The sequence below is a fragment of the Hippopotamus amphibius genome, chromosome 8 (genome assembly GCF_030028045.1).
Source record: "Hippopotamus amphibius kiboko isolate mHipAmp2 chromosome 8, mHipAmp2.hap2, whole genome shotgun sequence".
In the NCBI taxonomy this organism is placed as follows: Eukaryota; Metazoa; Chordata; class Mammalia; order Artiodactyla; family Hippopotamidae; genus Hippopotamus; species Hippopotamus amphibius.
Genome location: NC_080193.1, coordinates 32,313,641 through 32,333,975, shown reverse-complemented (window position 1 = coordinate 32,333,975; position 20,335 = coordinate 32,313,641). Strand labels below are relative to the sequence as shown.

At 38.2% G+C, this 20,335-nt stretch overlaps 2 protein-coding genes across 2 annotated transcripts in view; both read right to left on the bottom strand.

Moving 5' to 3' along the window:
- OCA2 (OCA2 melanosomal transmembrane protein) overlaps nt 1-20,335 on the bottom strand; it is a 258,996-nt gene that overhangs the window by 74,887 nt on the left and 163,774 nt on the right. The window lies entirely within an intron of this gene.
- LOC130859555 (CD302 antigen-like) lies at nt 14,662-15,353 on the bottom strand. The gene is given in 3 exon segments (XM_057747089.1): nt 14,662-14,762; nt 14,765-14,893; nt 15,059-15,353. Coding segments are annotated over 3 exon segments (525 nt in total).

Below are 20,335 nucleotides of genomic sequence, written 5' to 3'. Positions count from 1 at the left end.
TATCAAAAACCCACAGCTAACATCATACTCATTGGTGAAAGGACGAAAGTTTTTGCTTAATATCAGAGATAAGACAAGTATTCCCACTTTTACTACTTCTATTCAACGTTGAACTGGAACCTCAATGCAGAGCAAGCAAGAAAAAGAAATAATAGATATCTGAACTGGAAAGGAAGAAGTAAAACTAACTATTAACACATGACATGATCCTATACATAGAAAATCTTAAAGAATTCAGAATAAAGCTACAAACACAGACAATTTGCAGGGTATGAGGTCAACACACAAATATCAGCTGTGTTTCTACACACCTGCAATAAATTATCTGGAAAAAATTAAGAAACAACTGAATTTCAAAGGCATCTAAAAGAACAGACCATGTGAATAAATAAACCAAGAAGGTGAAAGAATTGTACACTGAAAACTACAAAACATTGCTGAAAGAAATTAACAGAAACAAATAATTGGAAACACATCCCATCTTCATGAGTAGAAAGACAATATTTCTAAGATGTTGATACTACCCAAAGAGACCTACAGATTAAGTGCAATTCCCAACAAAACGCCTTTCTTGCATAAATGGAAAACCCAACCTCAAAGTCATATGGATGGCAAGGGGTCCCAAAGAGCCAAAACCATTTGAAAAAGAACGAAGTCAGAGAACTCACACTTTCCAATTTCAGAACTTACTAAAAGCTACAGTAATAAAAACTGTGGTACTGGAATAGAATTTAGAGTCCATAAATAAACCCATATATCTATGACCAACTGATCTTTGACAAGGCGACCACATCCATTCAATAGGAAAAGAATCATCTCTTCACCAAACAGAGCTGGGACAACTGAATTTCCAAATGCAAAAGGATAAAGTTGGGCCTCTACATCACATCATATACAAAAATTAACTCCAAATGAATCAATGATTTAAATATAAGAGCTAAAGCCATAAAACTCTCAGAAGAAAACATAAAGGTTAATGTTCAAGACCTTGGATTTGGCAATGGATTCTTAAATATGACACTAGAACACAATCAACATATGAAAAAATAGATAAATTGGACTTCGTCAAAATTAAAAACTTTTGTGCATCAAAAGACATTTTCAAGAAAGTGAAAAGATAACCCATAGAAAAGGATACAACATTTGCAAATCACATATCTGATAATGGTTTAATAAGGAGAACATAAAAATACATAAACTCAGAGAAAAAAGATGGCAGTGAAGTAGAAGGACGTGGAATGCATCCCTCTCCACAGATGCATTGGGAATGCACCGAAGGATGCAATAATTCCCACAGAGAACCAGCTGAACACCAGCAGACAACCTCGGACACCAGAAAGGACTGCAAGGATCCTGACATAACCGGTAGGGAGGCATCTACGATGGCTCAAAGAGGGTGAAGTGGCAGAGCCGTGGCAGACAGGAGGGAGTGAGAAACATACAGAGGGTCTGCACTGTGGCTCAGCGTTCCCGGACTGAGATGTTGATCCACAGCTGAACAGAGGGTCTGGGAGTGGAAGTGTGGGAACCAGAGAGCTGTTTCAGGGTGAGAAACATTGTTGCCAGTAAGGTGAGGGACCGAGAGGTCAGGAGGGAAGAGATCTGCGGCAAGGAGTGCCTGCCGCTGAGAGCTGCCTGGCCATGATGGTGGCTGGATGCTGCAGGCTCATGGGTGGGGGGGGGGAGGAACCACGGGCATAGCCTCTCTCTCTCTCTCTTTCGTTGCCTCTGCAACAGGCAGTGGAGAGACGCCCTGTGGGCCACCTAAGGCGCTCAGGGATAACAAGGACCCTCAGGCACTCGGGCGGGGCTGGATTAAAACCCCTTGGAACGCCGGCAGCAGGAGGCTGCCAACAACAACAACAAAAAAAAAAAACCCAAGAGAGGCCCAACTCTGAGACTTTCTGTTTACACCTGAGCCACCGGCGTCCCTCTGCAACAGGTACCTCCAAGACCGACTGAAACAACAGTGCACCACTGCTCACTCACTCCCAGGGGAAGGAGCCACTATTGTACCCTCTCCCTCCCCACACACCGATGCTTACAGATGAACAATAAAGGAAGCTCTGCTGGTCACAGAATAATGCAAAAAAACCCAAGGCAAGTAGAAGGACACTTACAGCTGAGACTAAGGAAACAGAAATATTAGTATCAATCCTATTGAACTGGTCCATTCTGGGATCAGTTCTGGATTTTTTTTCTCTCTTTTTTTTTTTCTTTTTTTCTTTATTAATTAAGATCTTAGTCCTAAGGGATCTACAAGTTTTATAACATAATTTTTTAATGATATTTTTTATTCTATTTTTATTTTTTTGCCTTTTTATATACTTCTATAGCAAAGTTTTTGGTAGTATGGACAATACATCTCTCATACTTTCCTTTCATCGCTATCTTTTATACATTTCTATTCCTTTCTTTTTATCTGCATATTTCTTTCATCCCAATCTTTTATACATTTCTATTCCTTTCTTTATATTTACTATGCTCTTCTGTTCCCCTTTTTTCCAGCCATTTTTAGTTTATCTTAACATACTTATAAGCAACACTATCGATCTGCTCAGACTCCTTGCTCTATTCTCCAGATGATGCACCACCTTGGTATTTAATATTAGGTTTTTGTCTTTATCTTAGTTCTTAGTACAATTGTCTAATTTCATTCTGAGAATCTCCATTCTGTCTGGTGGTACTCTAGCTCTTTTCTATATTTGATCCTAGCTTACAAAATCTCCCTGGATTAATGTTTGTATGTGTAAGGTGTTATTTGTTTGTTTGTTTGCCTTTGCTTTTGTCTCTGATTTGTTCTGTTTCAGTTGTCTATTTCTGTTGGGTTTCTCTTTGAATATCTGATAGCACACTGGGGTTCTGTCAGGTCTTTCCAGAGCCTTATGTCCTAATGGATTCAGTAATTGTGTGTCTTATACATGTATGTGTTTCCTAGACTTAGTATTTGTTTAATCCAATACTTGGACATTAGTCTGAGGCTTGGACAGTCTTCTATAGACACCTCTATCGCCAGGACAAGCAACCCCAAAAGTTTGGACAACCATGAGGAAACAAAGAAACACCATGCAGGCAAAGGAGTAGGAAAAAAACCCACAAGACCAAATAAATGAGGAGGAAATAGGAAAAATGCATGAAAAAGAATTCAGAGTAATGGTAGTAAAAATGATACAAAATCTTGATAACAAAATAAAGTACAAGAAACAGTTCATAAAAACTCAAAAAACAAACAGCAATGGATAACAAAATAACTGAAATTAAAAATACTTTAGATGCTATAACCAGCAGAATGACTGAGGCAGAAGAACGAATAAGTGAGTTGGAAGTGAGAATGGGGGAAATAAATGCCACAGAGCAGGAAAAAGAAAAAAGAATAAAAAGAATAGAAGACAGTCTCAGAGACTTCAGTGATAACATTAAGCATACCAACATTCGAATTATAGGCATCCCAGAAGAAGAAGAAAAAAAGAAAGGGTCTGAGAAAATATTTGAAGAGGTTATAGTGGAAAACTTCCCCAACATGGAAAAGGAAATAATTAATCAAGTCCAAGAAGCACAGAGAGTCCCATACAGAATAAACCCAAGGAGAAATACACTGAGGTACATATTAATCAAACTAACAACAATTAAACACAAAGAAAAAATATTAAAAGCAGCAAGAGAAAAGCAACAAATAACATATAAGGGAAAACCCATAAGGATAACAGCTGACCTTTCTACAGAAATTCTGCAGGCCAGAAGGGAATGGCAGGATATACTGAAAGTCCTGAAAGAGAGAAAACTACAGCCAAGAATGCTCTACCCAGCAAGAATCTCATTCACATTTGAGGGAGAAATCAAAAGCTTTACAGACAAGCAAAAGTTAAGAGAATTCGGCAACACCAAACCAGCCTTACAAGTGCTAAAGGAACTTCTCTATGTAGGAAACACAAGAAAAGGAAAACACCTACACAAACAAACCCAAAACAATTCAGAAAATGGTAATTGGAACACACATGTCAATAATCACTTTAAATGTAAATGGATTAAATGCTCCAACCAAAAGACACAGACTGGCTGAATGGATACAAAAACAAGACCCTTCTATATGCTGCCTACAAGAAACCCACTTCAGACCAAGGGATACATATAGACTGAAAGGAAAGGGATGGAAAAAGATATTCCATGCAAATGGAAGCCAAAAGAAAGCTGGAGTAGCAATACTCATGTCAGACAAATTAGACTTTAAAGTAAAGACTATTACAGGAGACAAGGAAGGACACAACATAATGATCAAGGGATCAATCCAAGAAGAACATATCACAATGGTAAATATCTATGCCCCCAACATAGGAGCACCTCAATACATAAGGCAAATGCTAACAGCTATAAAAGGAGACATCGACAGTAACACAATAATAGTGGGAGACATGAATACTCCACTTACATCAATGGACAGATCATCCAAACAGAAAATAAATAAAGACACACAAGCTTTAAATGACACATTAGACCATCTCGACTTAACTGATATTTATAGGACATTCCATCCAAAAACGACAGAATACACTTTCTTCTCAAGTGCACATGGAACATTTTCCAGGATAGATCACATCTTGGGTCACAAATCAAACCTCGGCAAATTCAAGAAAATTGAAATCATATCAAGCATCTTCTCAGACCACAACGCCATGAGACTAGATATCAATTACAGGAAAAAAACTGCAAAAAATACAAACACATGGAAGCTAAACAATTCATCATTAAACAACCAAGAAATCACTAAAGAAATCAAAGAGGAAATCAAAAAATATCTAAAAACAAACGACAATGAAAACACAACAACCCAAAACCTATGGGACGCAGCAAAAGCAGTTCTAAGAGGGAAGTTTATAGCAATACAGTCCTACCTTAAGAAACAAGAAAATTATCGAATAAACAACCTAACCTTACACCTCAAACAGTCAGAAAAAGAAGAACAAAGAAACCCCAAAGTGAGCAGAAGGAAAGAAATCATACAGATCAGAGCAGAAATAAATGAAAAAGAAAGGAAGGAAGCAATAGCAAAAATTAATAAAACTAAAAGCTGGTTCTTTGAGAAGATAAACAAAATTGATAAACTATTAGCCAGACTCATCAAGAAAAAAAAGGAGAAGATGCAAATCAACAGAATTAGAAATGAAAAAGGAGAAATAACAACGGACACCTCAGAAATACAAAACATCACGAGAGACTACTACAATCAACCATATGCCAATAAAGTGGATAACCTGGAAGAAATGGATAAATTCTTAGAAAAATACAATCTTGCAAGACTGAACCAGGAAGAAATAGAAACTATGAACAGACCAATCACAAGTATGGAAATTGAGGCAGTGATTAAAAATCTCCCAACTCACAAAAGCCCAGGACCAGATGGATTCACGGGCAAATTCTATCAAACATTTAGAGAAGAGCTAACACCTATCCTTCTGAAACTCTTCCAAAATATTGCAGAAGGAGGAATACTCCCAAACTCATTCTACAAGGCCACCATCAGCCTGATACCAAAACCAGGCAAAGATGTCACAAAAAAAGAAAATTACAGACCAATATCACTGATGAATATAGATGCAAAAATCCTCAATAAAATACTTAGCTGACAGAATCTAACAGCACATTAAAAAAATCATACACCATGATCAAGCAGGGTTTATCCCTGGGATGCAAGGATTCTTCAATATACGCAAATCAATCAATGTGATACATCATATCAACAAATTGAAGGATAAAAACCATATGATAACCTCAATAGGTGCAGAAAAAGCTTTTGACAAAGTTCAACATCCATTCATGATAAAAGCTCTCCAGAAAATGGGCATAGAAGGAAATTACCTCAACATAATAAAAGCCATATATGACAAACCAAAAGCCAACATCATTCTAAATGGTGAAAAACTGAAAGCATTCCCTCTAAGAACAGGAACAAGACAAGGATGTCCACTCTCGCCATTATTATTCAACATCGCTTTGGAAGTTTTAGCCACAGCAATCAGAGAAGAAAAAGAAATAAAAGGAATCCAAATTGGAAAAGAAGAAGTAAAATTGTCACTCTTTGCAGATGACATGATATTATACATAGAAAACCCTAAAGACTCTACCAGAAAACTGCTAGCACTAATTGATGAGTTTAGTAAAGTAGCAGGATAAAAAATTAATGCACAGAAATCTCTTGCATTCCTATACACTAACAATGGAAAAGCAGAAAGAGAAATTAAGGAAACTCTTCCATTTACCATTGCAACAAAAAGAATAAAATACCTAGGAATAAACCTGCCTAAGGAGGCAAAAGATCTGTATGCAGAAAACTGTAAGACATTGATGAAAGAAATCAAAGACGACACAAACAGATGGAGGGACATACCATGTTCCTGGCTTGGAAGAATCAATATTGTGAAAATGACTGTACTACCCAAAGCAATCTACAGATTCAATGCAATCCTATCAAATTACCAATGGCATTTTTCACAGAACTAAAGCAAGAAATCTTATGATTTGTATGGAAACAACAAAGACCCCGAATAGCCAAAGCAATCTTGAGAAGGAAAAATGGAGTTGGTGGAATCAGGCTTCCTGACTTCAAACTATACTACAAGGCCATAATGATCAAGACAGTATGGTACTGGCACAAAAATAGAAAGGAAGATCAATGGAATAGAATAGAGAACTCAGAAGTAAGCCCAAACACACACGGGCATCTTATCTTTGACAAAGGAGGCATGAATATACAATGGAAAAAAGACAGCCTCTTCAATAAGTGGTGCTGGGAAAATTGGACAGCTACATGTAAAAGAATGAAATTAGAGCACTTCCTAACACCATACACAAAAAGAAACTCCAATTGGATTCAAGACCTACATGTAAGGCCAGACACTATAAAACTCCTAGAGGAAAACATAGGCAGAACACTCTATCCATCAAAGCAAGATCCTTTTGGACCCACCTCCTAGAATCATGGAAATAAAATCAAGAATAAACAAATGGGACCTCATGAAACTTAAAAGCTTTTGCACAGTGAAAGAAACCATAAACAAGACTAGAAGGCAACCCTCAGAATGGGAAAAAATAGTTGGCTATGAAACAATGGACAAAGGATTAACCTCCAAAATACACAAGCAGCTCATGCAGCTTCATACCAAAAAGGCAAATAATCCAATCCACAAATGGGTGGAAGACCTAAATAGACATTTCTCCAAAGAAGACATACAGATGGCCAACAGACACATGAAAAGATGCTCAACATCACTAATCATCAGAGAAATGCAGATCAAAGCCACAATGAGGTATCACCTCACACCGATCAGAATGGCCATCATCACAAAATCTGGAAACAACAAATGTTGGAGAGGGTGTGGAGAAAAGGGAACTCTCCTGCACTGTTGGTGGGAATGTAAGTTGGTACAGCCACTATGGAAAACAATTTGGAAGTTCCTTAAAATACTACAAATAAAACTACCATATGATCCAGTAATCCCACTCCTGGGCATATACCCAAAGAAAACCATAATCCCAAAAGAAACATGTTCCATAATGTTTATTGCAGCACTATTTACAATAGCCAGGACATGGAAGCAACCTAAATGCCCATCAACAAATGAATGGATAAAGAAGATGTGGCATATGTATACAATGGAATATTACTCAGCTATAAAAAGGGATGAGATGGAGCTATATGTAATGAGGTGGATAGACCTAGAGTCTGTCATACAGAGTGAAGTAAGTCAGAAAGAGAAAGACAAATATTGTATGCTAACTCACATATACGGAATCTAAAAATGGTACTGATGAACTCAGTGACAAGAACAAAGATGCAGATGCAGAGAATGGACTGGAGAACTCAAGTTTTGGTGGGGGCGGGGGGTGAAGGGGAAGCTGAGATGAAGCAAGAGAGTAGCATAGACATATATATACTACCAACTGTAAAATAGATAGCCAGTGGGAAGTTGTTGTATAACAAAGGGAGTCCAACTCGAGGATGGAAGATGCCTTAGAGGACTGGGATGGGGAGGGTGGGGGGGACTCAAGGGAGGGTGGGGGGGGAGTTGAGGGAGGGAGGGAATACGGGGATATGTGTATAAAAACAAATGAACTTGGTGTACCCCCCCAAAAAATAATAAATAAAAAATAAATATATAAAAATACATAAACTCAATGACAAAAAGACAAACAACACAATTTGAAAATGGACTTGAATAGACATTTCTCTAAAGATCTCAAAGAACCAATGAGCATATGTAAAGCATATCATCATTAGTTATTAGGAAAATGCAAATCATAGCCACAGTAGGATACCATTTCACACCTACTAGGATGGTTATAATTAGAGGACAAAAAACAGGAAAATAACAACTGTTGGAGAGGAGCTGGAGAAATTAGAACCCTTATATATTTCTGGTGGGAGTGTAAAATAGTGAAATTGATGTGGAAAAATAATTTTTCAGGTTCTCAAAAAGCTAAACATATACAAACATAAATGGTACCTCATTGTTTGTTCTGCTATATGGCAATAAGAATCTCTAAAACTCAGTAAAAAACACAAGTTATTTTCCATGATCATAAGAGAAATATCAGTCAGGACAGGAAGATGGAAGCTCCTCTAAGACTCTCTATTTTCCTTTATCATTTGTGGAGGCCTGAATTTTCTTCCAGCCAAAACTCCTGTAATAGTACTCATGAGGCCAACTTTATAATAGGTTCTCTATTCACAAAGTTTAATTGTGTCAGAAAAATTCCTTACAATAACCTACAATTGAATGAAGTCTCCCTGAAAAACCTCAATTTCTCCCTTAGTTTTAATAACACTTCCTGCAGAAACCAGTAGCACTAATCAAAATGCCTGTGCATAAGTACATCTGCTTGGAAATGCCTGGTGCCTTCACTGAGGAGTCCAAGAAGCACCTTGTAATGTGTCCCCCCAGGGCACTGTTAATAACATTTCATTCTGCTCTCATTCAGTGCTGGCTCCTCAATGACAGCCAGGGATAAAGGATGAAATGGTATTTCCTCTATAGCATGCTGGAAGAAAAGACTGCTGATGGGAACAACTCAATTGCCAGCTTCACATTCTATTAAAAATTCTAACAATGTGCCACCGAGACTTTTCTAAAAATTAAAAGTTTGGTTTGGTGGAGATGGATAAAGATAAAAAATACCATGTACCTGAGCTGTCTTTATCCTGTGGTGCTCCTACCAACCCCCTCCTGGGGCACAAGTCTCTCCAGGGCTCTGCCACTCCTTCAAGCAGAATCTGTGATCAGCGGCTCTGTATGTTCTCACTCAACCCCCCAGCAGGGCCAACTTTCAATGCAAAACAAAGAGCTAAATAGGTCACTTTACCCCCATTCCTAAAGCCTGGGCAACACAATTCAGAGGAAAGCAGAACAAGAACTTTGACCATTTGTTAAGCAACCTCCTTGGCAAGGTGCTCTGGTCACCTTGCAGCAACCCCTCCCATGAGGAAACCCTGAGGCTCCCAGTGATGAACTGGTTTTCTTCAGGCTACATGGCTGGTTGGAGACAAAAACCTAGATTTAGCCCCCAGTCTGTGGGAATGTCTTTCCATTGCACCAAGGTGGACTCCTCTCATGTGCTCAGTCTTCAAATGGGATGCTTTCACTACCTAAAAACGCATCCGGTAACTCCACATATGAAACTTCTCCCCAAAAGGTGATCTGTCACAGTTGCTCAGAGATACAACTTGAATGTGTTCTATCTGAAACCTTGCAGTCTTTTATAAAGCACTTATTGTACCTGGTCCTGCTCTGGACATTTTTCAGGTGCCTTTGATCAAAAGCAATACTATCCTGATGAATCCACTGCCTATGGTTAAGATGAGATAACCTGTATGTCGTAAGCCACACGGGAATCATCTCTAGAGAATATCTCAACAGCAACACACTTCATATTCATCCTTCAAACCAGAAAAACTCATGAGTGGGCCATGTGTACTGGATAGAGCTCAAACCACCCTGCCTTCCTCCTTTGGTGAGCTATCTAATGTGTGTTGGCCATTGACTACATGTAATAGGCCACATGAGATTTATCACAAATAATTAAAGACTTTCAGTTGCAAGGAAACACTGTGGGTGTCCAAGGGGTAGTTTTAAATCTACCACTGAACCTCTCATTCACCCAAGCATAGAGCTTCCAGGGTACTAGCTTGAGCCTGCTCTTGGGGAGCTCCCAGTCCACAGTTGGGTGGGCAGGTAGGACAGGCAGCATGGGATGAGTTAGATTCCAAGGTTACTATCAGCAGAGTCACCAAGAGCTTAAGGTCTACTAACCACACATAGGGCTACTGCCTAGGACCAAAAGGAGGGAGCATCTCACTACCTGTGCAATTATTATATAGTCTGCAAGGCGTACCCTCATGAGAAAAGTCCTATTCTTTCTAGTTTCCCTTTAAAATCTGGCAAAAGCAAAGCCATTTTTTATCATCCTGTATTTTCCTGAGTTGCTTAGCAATCAGTATAAACTATCCATTCACATCACATTCAATCTGGCACCAGGTGCTGTTTCTAAGACCTCTGCCTGCATGAGGTGAATCAGTCCTCACAGCCTCCTTACCGGGAGCACTGAGGCACAACTGCAGGTGCCCACTGGCATCAAGCACCTGAGTACTGGAGCTATACTTTGAGTCAGAGCAATCTGGCCTCAGATCTGCCCTTTCCCTGCTCAGTCCAGGGATGTGGCTGCAAACATCCAGCAGCAGCTCTGACATCAAAGCTCAGAGTGAAGCTCATAGCTCCATTTCAACACCTGCAAAGCTTCTGTGTGGCTTCCAATCAGGCTTAGGAAACACCATGATTACACTGTCATTAGTTTTTAAATAGTTGAGGTTGAAAAAATAAAGGTAATTTAAAAATAAGTGATCCTCTTTCTAAGCATTTTGCTGCAGCTAAAGCTTTCCACTAACACTGATGGGCAAACGTAGGTGGACAGGACTTTTCTGAGCTGCCTGTCCCACTCCATGCTCCTCCATCCCCTCCAGCTCTCCCACCTGTGTGGGCCAAAGCAAAAGGTTCTCATACCCAGGATTCCAGCTGTGCTCTGCCAAGGGGAGGCCCAGCAGGAGATGGAGTCTGGGTGTGAGGTCTCACAGCATTCATTATTTTGGACCCCTCCCTACAGGGTCCTTTCAATGAAGGTCACGTAACTCATCAAGGTGGCCTTGTCATTACATCCTTCTAGTTCCTAGAAAGAGTGCTCTCTCTCTCTCTCTGTCACACACACACACTCACACACACACACACACACACAACACACTCGCTCTGGGACACAACTTTACCTCTTGTGGATTCCTCCATCTTGCCCAATAGTAAATTCATTCAAATCACCAAGTTTGAGTATGCCATCTGAATCATACACTAAATCATTTTATAAACATATTTTTCATTTTATAAACATTTTAATTGAACTATGGCATACATGCAGAAAAGTGCATTGATTTTAAATAAACCATATAGCTCAATCACAAAGGAAACTCAACCATGTAATCTCTTCCCAGGGCAAGAAACAGGACATTATCAACATTCCAAAAGCCCAGTTAGATCTCCTTCTGTTCCTTACACTCTCCCTTCAACCCCTGATGGCTAACATCATAAAGCAGATCTGCCTGTTACTGAGTCTTCATACATGGAACCATACACTACGTGTTCTTTGAGTTTCTATCAGACTTCTCTTTTGCTCAACATGTTTGTGAGATTCAGTCACTCTGTTACAGTTTCAGTAACACATTTATCTTGATGTCTGTGTACTATTCCACTGCATGATTATCCCACAATTTACCAGTTCCAGAGTTGATAGATATGTGAATGGTTTCCCTTAGGGCTATTATAAATAATGCTGCCATGATCATTTTATTTTTTTTTATAAATTTGCATTGTTTTGTTTGTTTTTGTGTGTTTTTAATTTTATTTATTATTTATTGGCTATGTTGAGTCTTCGTTGCTGTGTGCGGGCTTTCTGTAGCTGCAGAGAGTGGGGGCTACTCTTCCCTGCAGTGTGCAGGCTTCTTATTGTGATGGCATCTCTTGTCGCAGAGCACCAGCTCTAGGCGTATGGGCTTCAGTAGTTATGGCACTCGGGCTCAGTAGTTGCAGCTCACAGGCTCTAGAGCACAGGCTTAGTAGTTGTGGTGCATGGGCTTAGTTGCTTCATGGCATGCGGGATCTTCCTGGACCAGGGCTTGAACCCGTGTCCCCTGCATTGGCAGGTGGATTCTTTTTTTTTTTTTAACCCACAAAATTTTTTATTTACAATTTTTAAGTAAATGGTAGAAAACATTCCATTGGTGTGCATACATTTTATAGTTTTGCTGTATTAACTGCTAAATGACAGAGATGCACAGGCAGTGGCTTGAGCTTTATAGCATTCTCATAGTTCCTTAGTACCACTTAGTATTTTAATGTTGTATTAGCTTCTGATATCCTGTAAATGTGAATTAGAAGGAATAAGAAAAGTTTTTCATTGGTTATTACTTTTAAATTCTGAACAAAATAGAGACTGTACACTACTCAAATTCCCAAGATTTTAAGAATGCAAATTCCTAATAAAATGTAGTTAAAATTAAATGGTAGCTAAAAGTAATGTTAGTAATAATAGCTGCCAAACATAAGAATTAAACTGTTAGAACCAAGATGTTTGAAGAAAAGCAGTTTATACATTCTGAATGTAAACAGGCATGCTTATGTTATTGTTAATATTAAAAATAAATACAGACTTGAATGATCCAGTTATCTGTTGACCACATATTGACAAGGGCTTGTTACAGATGTTTTCCGGTATATAAATAGGACTAAGATTTAGCACTGCATTACCGGCACCTTGCAGGACTTTTTTGAAAATGAAATTAAACATGGAAAATTACATAAGTTAAAACAGCCATTTTGGTAGAGCTGTCTGTCATTAGGTAGAATTTACTGAAATGAACTGAAGAAAATTTGTTATATAGAAGTGGGAGACTCTAGAGCAGCATTGTCCAGTGAAACTTTCTATGACATTAGAAATATTCTATAATTTGCATTGCCCAATATGCAAGTGATTTGAGCATTTGAAATATGGCTAGTGCAACTGAGGAAGTGAAATAGCCACATGTGGGTAGTAGCTACTGTATTAAATATTGTAAAGATTTGTGATAGAAAGTTTTAAGGAACAGAAGGCTGGTCTTAGTTCTTAAAGGATTGGTAGAATTTGAGTCAGAAAAGCAGGAAGTAATTCCAGTCTAATGTTCACAATTAGTAGCACTATTAATACTCTATCCACAATAAAATGGACATTTCAATCAATACACAAAATTTCAAAGCTTTTACAGAGTATAATTGTGTAATAACACAGTATAAAATTTGTTCTTTAGTACCACAGTCACGTTGTCATCACTTTGTAGTTATTCATGTCATTAAGAAAACTGTCATTAATGGTGGCCAGTGGGAAAAGATGGCACAAGCTAGGACTTTGTTGCCACTGGTCAAGCTTGAGAGACAGTGTCTCTCCCCATGTGAAAAATATTCCCATAAGATGACTGATGGGGTATGTGTTAGGGAGAGAGATTACTTTCTTTGCACTTTCAAGTTTCTACATATAATGAATACAATTTTATGTGAAGAATTTTCTAATACTGTGTTTTTAAGTTGTAAAAGTTGCTAAAGAAACCATTCTTCTTTCAGCTTTTTTCTGTTTTCATTTTTTATCTCCCAAATGATTATTTCACCAGTCTTAAAATATACAGTACACATACTGAAAACTAAACACCATCACTACAGTAGTATATAGTTTTTCTCTGCAGTTATTGCTTACACAGTCTTCATGTCATTGAATGATAAACTTCATCAAAGTTTGGGAAGCATGAGATACATAGGAACAGATATGGTGGTAGGAAAGAAATCCTTGAAGGGCACTATGATCCAAGAGTTATCCACAATGTCAGCCTCCTCTACACCTTCCCGGTATGGGTGTAATTCTTTTGGTTTCACAAGCTTTATTAAATCTTATGAAACTCTGACCATTTGTGATCAGTGCTAAATACTGTTTGTGGTCCAAAACAGCGTTCTAAAAGTACTGAAATTGTATAATTATGTGGCATATGGGGTGTTAAAATCTGTAAAATTTTCTACATCTACATCACAAAGGAAGATTGATATCTAAATGTAGAGAATCTATTTTAAGGTCAGGATTATCCTCCATAATTTATTGATAAAGGAGAAAGACCATAGAAATTGCTAAAGACCTAGTGATTGTTAAAACCATAGTGGTAAGCAGATTTTTTTTTTAACTCAACTATAAACTAAGGTGGTTGAACTCCTTGGGAGGGAAGATAGAGGAGGTAAGACAAGTAGACTGGCTTTTTATTTTTACCTGATTTACTATTAATACTTGGGCTTTAAACTTTTTTCAAGTGAAAGGTACATTTGGGGAGGTGGTTAAAACCATTAAATTATATCTAAGATTATTCCTTTTTAAAAACTTTGTTCTTATAATGATCTTAAAGATTATTTTTTATCACAATCAATGATTACATGAGAATAGTGAATGTTACTAGAATAAGGTAATATGAAAACTGATTTTCATTGTCAGGTTCTATATTGAAATCTTGCATAAGAATCACTGTCAAGGTATTTGGTGTCTTAATCTGAGATTTCCACAATCTCAGTCAAATTGAACATCATATTCATTTTCCTCTGCAACTACTAAAACACAGTCATCATTATAAGGTGATTGGGGTGCAGCTGAAAAAACTGTGGTGAAACAGAATCCAAACTTCTTTTGTACAGGAATCAAACGACTGCTCCCAAAACTATCAAAATTACTGTGCTGGCAATCACCAAAGCTGATATTAAAATGTGGTTATCTGATAAATATTTCTTTTCATATGGAATAGCTGCTTTACAAAGGGTTCCTTCCACGGAAAAAACTTCACAATTTCCTTTCTTCCAATCACCTGTCTTGGTGTGCAAAAAGGCACGGGTGTCAACCAGATCCTCGCCATCTTCTCGGTCTGACCACTTAACAAATGTCACATTTGACTTAACAAACCACTTGAAACTGGCATCATCTGTGTCAAAAGACATGCCTAATAGGATATCATCTGGGCCTTTCCATTGCTTTTTCAAAGTATCCAGTATAAAAGCATTTTCTTCCTCATTATGTATGCTTATCATGTCAGCTCCATGGTCAGTACACTGATTTCTGACATCCTCTATGCTTTCTACTTTGATGGCTTCTTGAAGAAAAATGTAACAACTGTCTTGGAACTGAACCCAGGTGGATGAAGGGCAGTCCGCGGCGGCGGCGAAGCCCAGCAGCTGCAGCAGGAGAGCTGGCGGCGCGGCGCGGGGCATGACGGCGCTGGCAGGTGGATTCTTAACCACTGTGCCACCAGGGAAGCCCAAGCATAAGCATTTTAAGACATGACTTTTTGGTGTGCATACATACACGTTTCTGTTGGGCATATAACTAAGAACAAACTTCCTAGGCAATAGATATGCATTGTCCTAAATTTTAGTAGATGCTGCCAAATCATTTTCAAAAGTCTGTACAAATTTACAATCTTATCAGCAATGTATGACACTTCCTTTTGCTCTATATTCTCTAATATTTGGTGTTGTCAGCCTTTAATTTTAGCCACTTAGGTGTGGATATAGCAGTATCTTGTGGTTTAGATTCACATTTCACTAATGACACAAGGTTAAGCACCTTTTCATATGCTTATTGGTAATTTCATTCATTTTAATATCCTTTTTTGCAAAGAGTCTATTCAGGATTCCTGTCCATTTTCTATCTTTCAATTAATTTATAGGTATTTTTAATATTTTAGTTATATTTTCCTTTTAATTTGTTTGGCCATGCTTTCCATGTGACCCTGTTATACTGGTCATAATTTCTGGGTTAGGAAAGGAAATTAAGCCAACCTAGGGCCAATCAAACTCTTCTCCAGGGAATTTGGGATCCAAAATAGTCTTTTCTCTGTGTGTGGCTGAAACTGAGATCCTATAAATTAGGAAACTAATGAGACCATCTCTATTCTGCCGTAAGCAGAAAAAAAAACAAGAAAATGGTCCATGAAGAAGCATGAGGCAATTAGAAGAGAAGAGAAGAGGGTGTTTGTGGGACAGGAGCATCCCTTCAGACTGGGTGCCTTTCTACTCCCTAAGTCTGCTTCCCCCACCCCACTCCAACTCCTGTCCCCCAGAGCCCACTGTCCCTTGAAGTCTGAGGGTTAGCCTAGTATATTTCTAATAATCCCCTATTTTGCTTAATATCAAGTAGATTGTTTTACTGGTAGCTAAAAATACTTTAACAAAGGTAATAAAATTTCTCAACAAAGGACACCAAGAGATACTGACAACACCAGCAATTTTGAAGACATATCAGGAAAATAATTACAGAAATATCTCCAGAACTGAAATCTAATCAAACTTATTGTAAGAGAACCTATGCCTTTGGGTCCTTTGGGGTTCTCCTGTCACTCACAGAAGTTTGTGGCAGTGCCCAGCTCTGTGTAAATGTGTTCTCATACAAGTGTGCCCTGACCAAATCTGCCTTTGAGCCCATGCACCAACACCTGCTTCCCAGATGGGGCTCCTCTGGTGCGTGGCCTTCGTGCACTTATTAGCTGAATGCACTTGCAAGTTGGCATTCCACGGGGATGAACTTGGAGCAATGGGTGATGGGCACCAATGGGTAAATGCTTCCTCTTTCTCCCACGCAACCCCATGGACAGTTCTGAGACACATCTCATATTTCTTCTCAGACTATCCTATGGAATGGAGTGACCAGTGGCCCATAATGTGGGCAGATAATGACTCAGCCTTGCTTTGACTCACACCCTTCTCTACTCTACTTCTCTTTCCTGGAATTACACTCTCTAGTGAAGAGTATGAGAACAGTAGATACTCTCATATGAGGCTTTGCTCTCTAGAGAATCCAGGCTGAGTCAGCCACACATGACATTCTCACAATAATGAAACTGGAATCTATGAGAATCAATAAGAAGTTTGTTCATGCATTCTATTAACCTATATCTTACATCTACTAATGTGTCAGTCATTAAAACAAGGCACTGAGTAGAGAAAAGCCTAGAAGGCATGGACCATGCCCTTGAATCTAGCTAGGGAGGGGGACACCAGAGGACAGAGAGGTAAGCAAATGATTATCACACATGAGTTCTAGATTTAAAGAATAGTCTAATTATGCCAAGTGCTGGTGAGGATGTAGAGCTGCTGGAGCTCCCATATACTACTGTGGAAGTGTAAAGTGCTACAGTCGCTCTGAAAAATGGTACAGCAGCTTCTTTTAAAGCTAAACACACACCCCCAATATGATCCAGCAATCCCAGTCTTTGAAAATTACCCAAGAAAAATAAAAACTTAAGTTCACACAAAACCACATACACAAATGTTTGGAGTAGCTCTATTCACAATCACCAAAAACTGGAAACAATCCAAATGTCCTTCAATGGGCCAATGGATAAACAAAATGTGGTATATCCACACCATGGAAGACTACTCAGCAACGGAAAGAATGAGCTATTAACACCTGCAATAACTAGGATGAATCTGAGTGAGAGAAGTCAAACCCAAAGGTTGTCTGATTTCACGTATATGACATTCTCCAAAAGAAAAAACTATAGTGATGGAGAACATATCGGGAGTCACCAGGATTAAGGCAGAGGGTGACACAAAAGAATAACACAAAGAAATTGGCGGGGGTGGGTGATGGAACTATTCTGTATTCTGATTATAGTGGCAGTTACATAAATGTACATCTTTGTTAAAGTTCATAGAATTTTGAATTTGAAAAGAAAAATCAATTTTGCTCTATGATAACTTAAAAAATAAAGTAAGGGAAGAAAAGAATGATAATCACTGCTGTGCTTAGGTTATGTTGTTTACATAAAGGAATGTGTTTTGTGATGTCATGTTTTATTACATGACATGGTGTTATATGACACCACATTGTATTATGTGATGTCATGTTGTGTTACATGGTACAGCTTACATGACACCATCTTGTCATATGGCATCACATTGTGTTATACGATATCACATGTTACATGATGCACATTGTGTTATGTGACATCACCACACGTTATATAGCATTACATTGTATTATGTTTGACTTACCCAGTATTTCATATTCAAAATAGCACTTCACGAAAGACAAATGATCATATCTCTATCTGCTGAATCCCTGGGAAGATCCTGTGTTAATTTTGCCCCTGTTCCCATTTAGAGAGTGACTGTAACTCTAAGGAAACTGTATTCTGTTTAAAATATATGCCAACCAAGCTTTTCTCCTAGTCAACCTAATTTTTTCCCATCACGGTGAATATGCAAATGTATAGCTTACATGTTCTAGGATCCCCAGATAAAAGCATTTGTACACAATCTTAACTGAAAACACAAGATTTAAAAGCAGAAACAAAGCCCTTCAATCCCAGATGCAACAACCACACAAAGATGTGACTAACTTAGTAAGAAGTGTAGACTTCTAAGGCTAAAATAAAAATTTAGGGGTAATCAAGATTTTTTTAAGTCCATAGTTATGGTAAAATATCTGACTTGAACTTTTAAAAGCATTGTCATCTCTACAAAGACCACTGCCAAATGCTAACAAAATTACATGCAAACTCCAATATATTTTTTCAGTCTTTAATATACATGATGTGTTCTTTTAAAGTAGAATCTCAAATAAAATTAGAAACAAAATAACAAGCTTCTACTGTAGAGCACAGGGAACTATACTCATATCCTGTGATAAACCATAATGGAAAAGACTATGAAAAAGAATGTATATGTATGTATAACTGAGTCACTTTGCTATATAGCAGTAACACAACATTATAATTCAAATATACTTCAATTAAAAAAATTGTAAGCAGAACAAATGAGAATATGATGGTAAAGTTTAAATATAATTTTATGACTTGTTTCTCATAAAGTAGCTGCCAGTGGAATATTACAGATTTTAAAGCTCCTGCAGCTGAGACAATAACTTTCCTTCAAGCTTAATAAACTTAGCCAACATGGAGAAAAAAAAAAAGAAAAGAAAAGAAACAGAATAATCTGTGAACACCAAAAAAATTAGCTAATGGAACCCTTCTGCCCACAAAATACCAGTTTTGTTGCATTTGTTTAACCTTTAGAGATATAAAGGTTCCTAGTGGTAGCCAAGAACCAAAGGAGCATAACCAAACCTGCCCATTTTATGTGTCTATTTTACACAGTTAAGAGGCTTTGCTTTCTACAGAAGTTATATTCTTCAAATGTTGCAGTAGTCAAATATTTATAAAAACAAAGTAGCAGAGCTCACTTTTGAAGGAAAACCATAGGTAAAGATTTTGTTTAAAGAAAATATTCCTTGACCCTTCCTCAAACTTAACTTTCTCATAAATCTATACTTTCATGTGAGGTGGGTTTTGGAAGTGGTTTTATTTTGTTTTCAATAATGACAGCAATAGAGAAAACTATTAAATCAATTAGAAAGATCTAAGAAACATGGGAAATGTTGATGGAGAGTGGAAGAATGCCAGGGTAAACAAGATACCTGGTGAGCTTCTTCTGTAAGATGGCCATGTCTCAGGTGGGGATGGGCCATGCAACCTAGACCTTGGGGCAGGTACAGAGTGAGAGCCATAGCTTGTGAGAGTGAGAGAAGAGCAGATGGGAGAACAGAGTCCTGCTACACAGGGAAAATGGATGCACCATCGGGTAAGGAGAGGGACCAGTGTAGACTTCTAGTAATTCTCTGGCCTTTTCACTAACAGTCTCTCATTTAATCGTCAGGTGGGTTGCACAAACTGCAGGACTGGGGGCTTGCTGATATGACCTCTTATCTCTTCTGGAGATGCTTCTCAGGTAACAGTTTGAAGATCTGATTATTAAGTATAATGGATATGATGCTATCCACCCTGTTCTCTATCCCTTCTTTTTTTAATTTTATTTTATATTTATTGGAGTATAATTGCTTTACAGTACTGTGTTAGTTTCTGCTGTACAACAAAGTGAATCAGCTATATGTATACACACATCCCCATATCCCCTCCCTATTGAGCCTCCCTCCTACGCTCCCTATCCCACCCCTCTAGGTCATCACAAAGCATCAAGCTGATCTCCCTGTGCTCTGTAGCAGCTTCCCACTAGCCATCTGTTTTACATTTGGTAGTATATATATGTTAATGCTACTCTCTCACTTCATCCCAGCTTCCCCTCCACCCCCACCCCCACCCAGTGTCCTCAAGTCTGTTCTCTACCTCTGCATCTCTATTCCTACCCTGCCACTAGGTTCATCAGTACCATTTTTCTAGATTCCGTATATATGC